General features: G+C 41.8%; 1 protein-coding gene across 1 annotated transcript; it reads right to left on the bottom strand.

Moving 5' to 3' along the window:
• Positions 1-9,753: 9,753 nt before the first annotated feature.
• LOC125118134 (melanoma-associated antigen 10-like) lies at positions 9,754-10,513 on the bottom strand. The gene has a single exon (XM_047764266.1). The coding sequence runs from the start codon at positions 10,474-10,476 to the stop codon at positions 9,754-9,756; it is 723 nt and encodes a 240-aa protein (XP_047620222.1). The 5' UTR covers positions 10,477-10,513.
• Positions 10,514-11,895: the final 1,382 nt, after the last annotated feature.

Here is an 11,895-nt window from a genome sequence, read left to right as displayed (position 1 = left end):
AGCTGTGGTGTAGGTTGCAGACGCAGCTCGGATCCTGCATTGCTGTGGCTCTGGCATAGGCCAGTGGCTACAGTGCCGATTGGACCCCTAGCCTGGGAACCTCCATATGCCGCGGGAGCGGCCCAAGAAATGGCAAAAAGACAAAAAAAAAAAAAAAAGAAGAAAATCCTAAAGATACTACCAGAAAACTAATAGAGCTCATCAATGAGTTTGGACAAGTTACAGGACACAAAATTAATACACAGAAATCCCTTGGATTCCTATACACTAACAATGAAAGAACAAAAAGAGAAAGTAAGGAAATAATCCCATTTACCATTGCACCAAAGAGAATAAAATACTTAGGAATAAACTTACTCAAAGAGGCAAAAGACATGTACTCTGAAAACTATAAGACACTGATGAAGGAAATCAACAATGACACAAATGGATGGAAAGATATATCATGCTCTTGGACTGGAAGAATCAATACTGTCAAAATAACTATACCACCCAAGGGAATCTACAGATTCAGTGCAATCCCTATTAAATTACCAATGGCATTTTTCACAGAACTAAAACAAAAAAAAATAAATTTGTATGGAAATACAAAAGACCCCGAATAGCCAACACAATCTTGAGAAAGAAAAACAGCTGGTGGAAATCAGGCTCCCCAACTTCAGACTACACTACAAAGCTATGGTCATCAAAACAGTATGGAACTGGCACCAAAATAGAAACAGAAGTCAGTGGAACAGGATAGAAAGCCCAGAAATAAACCCGCACACATATGTCAATCTATAACAAAGGAGGCAAGAAGATACAACAGAGAAAAGACAGTCTCTTCAATAAGTGGTGCTGGGAGAACCAGACAGCTATATGTAAAAAGAATGAAATTAGAACATTCCCTAACACTATACACAAAAATAAACTCAAAATGAATTGGAGACCTAAGCGTATAAGGCCAAATACTGTAAAACTCTTAGAGGAAAACATAGGTAGAATACTCTTTGACATAAATCGCAGCAACATCTTTTTTGAAACACCTCCCAAAGTAATGGAAATAAAAACAGAAATAAACAAATTAGACCCAGTTAAAAGTTTCTTCACAGCAAAAGAAACCAATTTAAAAAATGAAAACACAACCCATAGAATAGGAGAAAACCTTTGCAAATGAAGAGACCAACAAGGGATTAATCTCAAAAACATACAAACAGCTTTATAGCAAACAAACAAACAACCCAATCAAAAACATGGTCAGAAGATCTAAACAGGCATTTCTCCAAGGACATACAGGTGGCCAAAAAGCACATGAAAAGATGCTCATCATCGCTAATTATTAGAGAAATACAAATCAAAACTACAATGAGGTATCACCTCACACCAGTCAGAATGGCCGTCATCAAAAGGTCTGCAAGAATAAATGCTAGAGAGGGTGTGGAAAAAGGGAACCCTCCTAAGCTACTGGTGGGAATGTAAATTGGTACAGCCACTATGGAGAACACTGTGGAGGCCCCTTAAAAAACTAAATATAGAACTACCATATGATCCAGCAATCATACTCCTTGGCACATATCTGGAGAAAGCCATAATTTGAAAGGATACATGTAACCCCAATGTTCATTGGAGCAGTATTTACAATAGCTAAGACAAAGAAGCAACCTAAATGTTCATCGACAGAAGAATGAATAAAGAAGATTTGTACATATATACAATGGAGTATTACTCAGCCATGAAAACAACAAAATAATGTCATTAGCAGCAACATGGATGTAACTAGAGATTATCATACTAAGTGAAGTAAGTCAGATAAATACTAATACGTGGAATCTAATAAAAATGATATACCTCCTTTGTCAAAGATTAATTGACCATAGGTGTCTGTGTTTATTTATGGGTTCTCTATTCTGTTCCATTGGTCTGTAGATCTGTTTTGGTACCAGTACCACACTGTCTTGATTACTATAGCTTTGCAATATTGTCTGAAGTCTGGGAGAGTTATATCTCCTGCTTTTTTTCCCCCTCAGGGTTGTTTTGGCAATTCTGGGTCTTTTATGGTTCCATATAAATTTGTGGTTGGGTCTAGTTCTGTGAAAAACGTCATGGGTATTTTTAAAGGGATTTCATTAAATCTGTAGATTGCTTTGGGTAGTATGGCCATTTTAATGATATAAATTCTTCCAATCCAGGAGCATGGAATGTCTTTTCATTTCTTTGAATCCTCTTTAACTTCCTTGCTTAATAGTTTTATAGTTCTCAGCATGTAAGTCTTTCACCTCCTTGGTCAGGCTTGTTATTAGGTATTTAATTTTGGGGGGTGCTATTTTAAAAGGTATTTTTATATTCATTTCCTAATATTTCATTGTTAGTATACAGAAATGCAACTGACTTCCGAATATTAATCTTGTATCCAGCTATTTTACCGAATTTGTTGATCAGTTCGAGTATTTTTGTGTGGACTCCTTAGGGTTTTCCATATATAGTATCATGTCATCTGCACAGAGTGACAATTTTACCTCTTCTCTTCTAATTTGGATACCCTTTATTTCTTTTGTTTATCTGATTGCTGTGGCTAGGACTTCCAATACCATGTTGAATAAAAGTGGTGAGAGTGGGCATCATTGTCTTATTGCAGATTTTAGTGAAGTATTATATTGGCTGTGGGTTGTCATAAATGCTTTTTATTGGAGTTCCTGTTGTGGCTCAGTGGAAATGAATCTGACTAGTTAGTATCTAAGAGGATGCAGGTTTGATCCCTGGCCTCACTCAGTGAGTCGGTGATCTAGCATTGCCATGAGCTATGGTGTAGGCTGCAGACACAGCTCAGATCCTACAATGCTGTGGCTGTGACATACGATGGCAGCTATTCAACCCCTAGCCTGGGAACTTCCATATGCTGCAGGTGTGGCCCTAAAAAGCAATAAATAAATAAATAAATAAATAAATAAATAAATAAATAAATAATTGGCTTTTATCATGTTAAGGTATGTTTCCTCTATGCCCACTTTGGTAACAAAGTTTCATCGTGAATGGATGTTGGATTGTGTCAGATGTTTTCTCTGCTTCTACTGAGATGATCATGTGATTTTTGACTTTTCTCTTGTTAATGTGGTATATGACATTGATTGATTTGCATATGTCGAACCATCCTTGTAAACTTGGGATGAATCCTACCTGGTCATGGTGTATGACCTTTTTTAGGTGTTGTTGGATTCGGTTGGCTAAAATTTTGTTGAGAATTTTTGTGTCATATATTCATCGAAGATATGGGCCTATAATTTTCTTTTTCGGTAGTATCTTTGTCTGGTTTTGGTATTAGGGTGATGGTGGCTTCATAGAATGTCTTTAGGAGTATTTCTTCTTCAACCTTTTGGAAGTTTAAGAAGGATAGGTATAATTTCTTCTTTGTCTGTCTGGTAGAATTTGCCTGTGAAGCCATCTGGTCCTGGACTTTTATTTGTAGGGAGTGTTTTTATTACATATTAAATTTCATTTCTAGTAATTGTTCTGTTCAAATGATCTATTTCTTCTTGATTTAGTTTTGATGGGCTGGGTGTCTCTAAAAAGTCCATTTCTTCTATGTTGTCAAAGGAAAAATACAGTCTCTTCAGTAGGTTGTACTGGCAAAACTGGACAACTACATGCAAATTAATGAAACTAGAACACACCCTCACACCATACACAAAAATAAACTCAAAATGGCTTAAAGACTTAAACATAAGACAATACACCATAAAACTCCTAGAAGAGAATATAGGCAAAACATTCTCTGACATCAACCATACAAACGTTTTCTTAGGTAAGTCTCCCAAAGCAATAGAAATAAAAACAAAAATAAACCAATGGTACCTAATCAAACTTACAAGCTTTTGCACAGCAAAGGAAACCATAAAAAGACAACCTATGAAATGGGAGAAAAGAGTTGCAAATGATACAATGGGCAAGGGCTTAATCTCCAAAATATACAAACAACTCAACAGCAAAAAAACAAACAACCCAAACGAAAAATGAGCAGAAGACCTAAACAGACACTTCTCAAAAGAAGACCTGTGGATGGCCAACAGGCACATGAAAAAAATGCTCAACATCACTATTAGAGAAATGCAAATGGAAACTACAATGAGGTACCACCTCACATCAGTCAGAATGGCTATCACTAATAAGTCTACAAATAACAAATGCTGGAAAGGGCATGGAGAAAAAGGAACCCTCCTACACTGTTGGTGGGAATGTAAACTGGTACAACCAACTACGGAAAACAGCATGGAGTTACCTCAGAAAACTAAATATAGAACTCTCAAATGATCCAGCCGTCCCACTCTTGGGCATCTCTCCAGACAAAATTTCTTCACTCAGAAAGGTACATTCACCCCTATGTTCATTGCAGCACTATTCACAATAGCCAAGACATGGAAGACAACCTCAATGTCCATTGATAGATAAATGAATTAAGAAGATGTGGGGAGTTCCCGTTGTGGTGCAGTGGTTAACGAATCCGACTAGGAACCATGAGGTTGCGGGTTCGGTCCCTGCCCTTGCTCAGTGGGTTAAGGATCCGGCGTTGCCGTGAGCTGTGGTGTAGGTTGCAGATGCGGCTCAGATCCCGCGTTGCTGTGGCTCTGGCGTAGGCCAGTGGCTACAGCTCCGATTCAACCCCTAGCCTGGGAATCTCCATATGCCGCGGGAGCGGCCCAAGAAATAGCAACAACAACAACAACAACAACAACAGACAAAAGACAAAAAAAAAAAAAAAAGATGTGGTACATATATACAATGGAATACTTCTCAGCCATAGGAATGAATGAAATAATGCCATTTGCAGCAACATGGATGGAATTAGAGATTCTCATACTTCATACTTACTTCAGTAAGTCAGAAAGAGAAAGACAAATACCATATGAAATCACTTACATATGAAATCTAAAATATGGCACAAATGAACCTACCTACAGAACAGAAGCAAACTCATGGACATAGACAAGACTTGTGGTTGCCAAGGGGAAGGAGGAGGGAGTGGGATGAACTGGGAGTTTGTGGTTAGCAGATGCAAACTACTGCCTTTGGAGTAGGTAAGCAATGAGATCCTGCTGTATAGCACAGGGAATTATATCTAGTCACTTGCGATGGAACATAATGAGAAAAAGAATGTATATGTATGTACAACAGGGTCACTTGGTTGTACATCAGAAATTGACAGAACACTGTAAATCAAGTATAATAAAAATGTTTTAAAAAGAGCTTATTCACAAAACAGAAACAGACTCAAAGATTTTGAAACCAAACTTATGGTTACCTAAGGGGAAATGTTGCGGGGAGGGATAAATTAAAAGGTTGGGTTTGGAATTCCCATTGTGGCTCAGCAGGTTAAGAACTAACTAGTATCCATGAGGATGCGGGTTCAATCTCTGGCCTTGCTCAGCGGGTTAAAGGATCTGACACTGCCACGAGCTGCAGTGTAGGTTGCAGAAGCAGCTCAGATCTCACATAGCTATGGCTGTGGCATAGGCCAGCAGCTGCAGCTCCAATTTGACCCTTGACCCAAGAACTGCCATATGTCACAGGTTTGGCCCTAAAAAAGAAAAAAAGAGGTTGGGTTTAACATACACAAACTACTATATATAAAATAGATAACTAACAAGGACCTGCTGTATAGCACAGGGAAATCTACTCAATACTCTGTAATAACCTATACGAGAAAAGAATCTGAAAAGGAATGGATATACGTATATGTATAACTGATTCACTTTGTACACCTGAAACTAACACAATGTCATAAGTCAACTATACTCCAATAAAATTAAAATTTAAAAAAACCTAATTAACTCTCAAAGGCTTCACTGCCTAATGCTACCCTATTGGGGGTTACATTTTCAACATATGAATTTGAGAGGAACATAAACATGTTATGCAGTTCATAACAATGATTTTTTTTCTTTTTTAACCAGAGCTAGCATGTCTGCTAAGGAAATATTTTCACCTGTTGGAAGGACTACCAAGATTTTAAGAATTTAGCCTATGTAGATGTTTGATTACAGAGAGATTTCCATGGTCTCTCCTTATCTACCATTATTGAGGAAGGTTAAATTTTTAACCACATGGGTAAGCACATTCATCTCTGTATGTGTTCAGTGGTCAATTTCAAAAAAGACATCCTACTAAAATCCTACTGCAGGAGTTCCTGTCGTGGCTCAGTGGTTAACAAATCCAACTAGGAACCATGAGGTTTCGGGTTCGATCCCTGGCCTTGCTCAGTGGACTGTGAGCTGTGGTGTAGGTCGCAGACTCAGCTCGGATCCCGTGATGCTGTGGCTCTGGCGTAGACCAGTGGCTACAGCTCCGATTCGACTCCTGGCCTGGGAACCTCCATATGCCACAGGAGTGGCCCCAGAAAAAGGCAAAAAGACAATCAATCAATCAATCGATCAATCAATAAAATCCAATCCAATCCTACTGCAAATATTAGGGTGGTTTTAAAAACAATGTGCTTCCCAAATGGGTAAGCACATGAATGTGCTTCAGAGTTATACCCCTGTAGCCAGTAGATTATGTGCCAAATCAGACTATTAACAAGCCCACTTGGGAAACACTTTGGGGAGTTCCCATCGTGGCTCAGTGGTTAACAAATCCAACTAGGAACCATGAGGTTGCGGGTTCCATCCCTGGCCTTGCTCAGTGGGTTAAGGATCCGACGTTGCCATGAGCTGTGGTGTAGGTTGCAGACACGGCTCAGATCTGGCGTTGCTGTGGCTCTGGCATAGGCCAGCAGCTACAGCTCCGATTTGACCCCTAGCCTGGGAACCTCCATATGCCACAGCAGTGGCCCAAGAAATGGCAAAAAGACAAAAAAAAAAAAAAAAAACCACTCTGAGAATTCGTTAAATACTCCTCGGGGAAATGAACATGTATTAGCTTCCTAGGGCTGCCAGGAGACTTCAAAGAATTCCGTCTCATGGCTCTCTCCTACCTTCTGGTGATCACCAGAAATTCTTGGCATTCCTTGCCTTAAAAATGCATTACTCCAATCTCTGCCTCCATCCTTCATATCCCTTCTCTGTGATTCTGGGCGCATCAAGCCTCCCTTTGCTTTTTCCTACCAAGATAACTTCATCTCAAGATTCCTAACATAATTAAATCTGCAAGACTATTTCCAAATCAAGTCACATGCACACAGATAGTGGGAATTAGGACTTGGATATATCTTGGGGGGGGTCACCATTCAACTCATTACATATTAGTGTAAACAACACTGTTCATTTGAACTTTGCAAATGGAATTTTTTTTTTTTTTTTTTTTTTTTTTTGCTTTTTAGGGCTGCACCCATGGCATATGGAAGTTCCCAGGCTAGGGGTCGAATAGGAGCTGTAGCTGCCAGCCTACACTACACCTCACAGCAACGCTGGATCCCTGACCCACTCAGCCAGACCAGGGATTGAACCTGCTTTCTCATGGATTCTAGTCAGATTCGTTTCTGCTGCGCCACAACAGGAATTCCCCAAATAGAACTTTCAGATTGAAGAGGCTGCTGCTATCAGGGTGCCAGAGTGGCAGATGGAAGAGTCAGGAGACTTTTGCAGGGAGTGGTCATGTTCTATGTTAAGGGGAAGTCAGGTGGTTCTGGGTTGTCCACTGGGAGTAGGGCATAGCCTTCAGAGGAGGAGAATGAGGAGCTGTCCAGCAGGCCAGGTTCCAGAGTTGGACAGGTTAGCACACTGGGGAAGATCGGGGGAGGGTGCTATAATTCAGGATATTGCTAGGATTGGACACAAATGTCAGCTCCTGGGTAGAGTTAGCTATTAGGGTATCCCAGGGTTCTAAGCAGGCGGAGCCTAGAAACAAAGCTCAGACAACCCCAAACTATGTTTTGGGGGTTTGCATTTTTTTCTTCCTTCTCTAGACCTGCTTTTAGTAGCTTGTCACACAGTCCTTTTTTGTCACCTGAAAGATATTATAAAGTACTGAGAAGAGAAATTGAATAGGACAGACCTGCCTCAGACTAAGAGGCATGGGAACAACATGAGCCCTAGCTGAATTCAGAACCATAGTCTAGTCTCAGCTCCGTCCCTTACTAGCAATATAATCTTGGGGAAATTACAAGCACCATGAACCTCAGATTCATCCTCTGTAAAGTGAGTTTGATAAGCCCTGTTTTGTAGGGCTACCGGAATGTACGTAAAGAAAAGCATCTGGCACAGTGCCTAGGATTTATTAGATCTTTAATGAATGGCAGCTATTTCTAATATTATTTTGTTCCCAGACTTTACTGCCCTCCCCTCTGGGATTTTGTTTTAATCTTGGACATCTCAAATAATACACAGCTCAGTCAAATTGGGCAAAAATGCTGCCTCACAAAATTCGTTAAATTTTTCCTCTTAAGAAGATATGCTAATTTGGGGTTATCAGTTAGTCTTCTCCAGTTGATATAACTTAAAGCTCCTAGAATTTAAATCAAAGACTAACTCCTTTCTTCCCTTCCAGCCACTCATCCATCCAAAATACTATTTTCATTCATTTCACTGTCACCAAAGCCTAGACCTTGCTTAGATTTGGCCTAATTATACTCAAGATAACCTACCTTTAATGTGATTTTAACAGAGCAGGCTCTGGCTCTCTTAAGCCAGGGAGAAGCCAGCCTAGTAGCTTCTGGGTACCACCTCAAGAGAGTATTACCTTACTCTCAAAAAGTCACTGCAGATAATATGCATAGAACACCTTCATGCACGGTACTAACTGCACTGGGACAAGAGCTCGGGGCACCTTTCATATCCGCCCCAGGTGGAGATTTCCCTCTGGCTTTTCCTTACCAAAAAGTAACTACTAAGCAATTTTCTATTCCAGGTTCTTTTCTCACCTCTAAAACACAAATTCTGGCCCCTGCCACCAACCAAAGCTTAACTACAATCAACTCCCCTAGGAGGAGTTGCAGTTTCCCAAAGCCCCAAACTGCGCTAGCTCAGGGCATTTCTACTTGACTGCTCACATCTGGAGTTTCACCTCATCACTCTTTTGTTACTTGTTCTTAAGGTAATGGAGGACATCTCACCATCTTCTTGATATGACCGCTGCTCCTAACCTCTACCCGTCAATGGGTATGGGTGGGTCTTGCTTATCTTAGAATTTCCACTATTAACATAGTGCTTTCCAAAGAGAAAATATCCAATTAATACTTGATGAATAAATGAGTCAGTGAGCAGAGTCTTTTATTTATTAAGATTTGTTAAGATTACTCCTACTTTCTTGAATAAGCCAGGCAAGCCCAGGTATATATTTTAACATTACAGAACAATTCATTAAGGTGGTTATGGGAATCCAAAAATTAGGGTTTGTTTAGATTACTCTTACTTCCTTGAATAAACCAAGTAAATCCAGGTATGTATATTTTTATTTTTACAGAACAAGAAACTAAAGTGGTTAAGGGAATCCAAAAATGAACCACCTTTTACATATTTTCCTGTATGGTCTGCTGAGTTCCTTTCACATTTCCAAGGAAATTCTTATACCAATGTCATGTTATCTTTATTCCAGATCACCAAATAAGATGGAAGTCTCCCAATATGTTTTGCAAACCATCAAAACTCTTTTCTTAAATCTTATAAATATTTAGCAATAAGTGAGTGACCAATGTCATTCATCAACATATTATAAAGCTAATAAGCCTATTAAAAGGAAGAGCATTTGAAAAATATCAAAAAATAAACTTTCAAGTCGCCCATACAGAACAGGAACACGAAGTTGTAGCAGAGTATTCTTCCCAGCCTCACCCTGACCCTCCTCTACTTAGAACCCTGACTGCCTTCTCCAAACACAGAGTGAAGATTTAGGCTCATTCTTCGGTTGGGGAGAAGCTGCTGAGCAATGCTGCATAATGAACATGCCAGTATTACTATCTACGTGGCCATTTATGGCCCCAGTTCTCTCTTCCTCATCTCTTAAAGCCACCTCATACCAGAATGAGAAGGAAATAGGGTCAGTCCCTTTGATCTTGGCCAAAAATTCCATAACTTTCACCTTGCTGGTTTCAGCATGGGCCCTTTTACCCCACAGGAATTCGTACAGTGGAGGATCACTATTAGGCACCTTCCGGTACTCCAGATAATTCTCCTGCACCCAATCTCTGGTGATGAGTTTCCTGGGCTCCCCATAAATGAAGTGCTCTCTTCCAGCATACACTCCCATTATATTCAAGAAATCCCAGATGTTTTCCTCAGGAGCACAGTTGCCCTCTATGAAGATTACACCCAGGATAATTATCAGGAGACCATTTTTAGGCATGCTCTGGTCATCACTAAGCATCTCATCATGGGTGAGGTCTAGTGAGTTGACAAGGACATAGGAGTGGATTTGGGGGTCCACTTCCTTCACATCAATGCCAGAGATCACCTCTAGGCACTTAGAAGCTTTCTTGAAGATCACGGGGAATTGGCTTTTGTACCTCTTTATGACAACCTTTAGCATTTCTGCCTTTGTGATGGGCTCCTTCAGTCGATACTTAAGGATCATGAAATGCACCAAATCAGCCACCTTCCCATCTAGCAGATCTCTGGGCAAGGATTCGGTGCCTGCTGAGGCCTGAACAAAGTATGTGTCCTTCTCTTCTTGGCTGCTCCAACCTCCATCTGATGTGCTCCATGATGTGGAGGAGGAGTTCTGGGGACTGTGGGGAGGACCCAGCATCACAGTGGCAGGCTCCTGCTCCTCCTGCTGCTCCTGCTCCGGCTCCTGTTCCTCCTGCTGTTCCTGTTCCTCTTGCTCCTGCTTCTCCTCTAGCATGCCCGGGATCAGAGGAGAGGAAGGGGGAGAGGTGGAGGGGTAAGAGAAGGTGAAAGAGCAAGAGGAAATGGAGGTGGTATCTTCCTCCTCAGCTGTGGGAACCTGTGTTACCAGCAAGCTCTCTATCTCACTTAGGGTCTGAAAGCCTGGCTCAAATGTGAGGCGTGGACGCTTTGGAGAGTGGGGCATGATGACTCTTGCTGGAGGCAGCAGGTAGAAGTGCAAGCAGGATGGTGGGAGATGGGATCCCACAGGCCTGGGGTAGAGAGGGGACGAGTCAATGGCCTCAGCATGGAAATGCACCCTTGGAAGCTCTGACAAAGGCGAACTTATAGGTTAGAGGAGACTCTTTAGGGGGTGCTCTAGGGCCTCATAGGACTCCTGTCACCCCAGAGAGTTTGTTTCCTAGGAACCTATAGGAGGATGTAAGAAAGTTCCCCCGGATGTAGCCAACCAGCACAGCCCAAGGATTCCAGGGCTGACTGGGAAGATGAGGTCAGGCACTGTGGGGTCCCTTCTGTTCTGGAATGGGTGGGGTCCTTGGTAGATATTCAGGGTGTGCACCCCACCTTGACTCCTAGCACTGCATAGGCTTCCTCTGCTCTGCTGACCTGAGGACACATGCCTCACACTAAAGCCCTCACCTCACTGTTCCTGGAGCACCTGACAAGCGAGGAGGGGTCGAGATCTGTGAGCTCCCAGCTATTCTGGAGGGGATGATTCTCTCTGTGCTAAGGTTTTTGATCTTTCCTCTAACAAAGCTTGTGCCCCGTCCTCCCCTGCCTCTGTTAGCCTAAGGCAAGAGCTGACATTCCTGAGACAGCCAAGAAGGAAGTAAAGGAGGAACACTTTTGGCCACACCTGCCCAGAGCCTCCCAGCGTGACAGCAAGAGCTGAATGAAGTCTGTGGGTTCCCCTCTCCTCCAGCTGAGGGTACTTGCAGTCCTCACGATGATGCCTGGTAGGTTCTGGGACTCTTCTCTCTGCTGCCCTGAGCCTGGCCCCTTTAGAACAAGCGCTCACCTCCCAGAGACTACCAAGAAGGAGCTGCGGGTACACCATATCTGACCACTGCGCCCAGGGCCTCCCCGAGCTGACAGCAAGGGAAGGCCAAGGCTGGGTGTGCCTTCAGTCCTCACTCAGGGTCTT

Source organism: Phacochoerus africanus, chromosome X, assembly GCF_016906955.1.
Source record: "Phacochoerus africanus isolate WHEZ1 chromosome X, ROS_Pafr_v1, whole genome shotgun sequence".
NCBI classification, from domain to species: Eukaryota; Metazoa; Chordata; class Mammalia; order Artiodactyla; family Suidae; genus Phacochoerus; species Phacochoerus africanus.
This window is presented reverse-complemented; position numbering and strand designations above follow the sequence as displayed.

Excerpts from the sequence above, each read along its gene's own strand:
- LOC125118134 (XM_047764266.1), bottom strand. The coding sequence starts at position 10,476 with ATGATCCTTAAGTATCGACTGAAGGAGCCCATCACAAAGGCAGAAATG.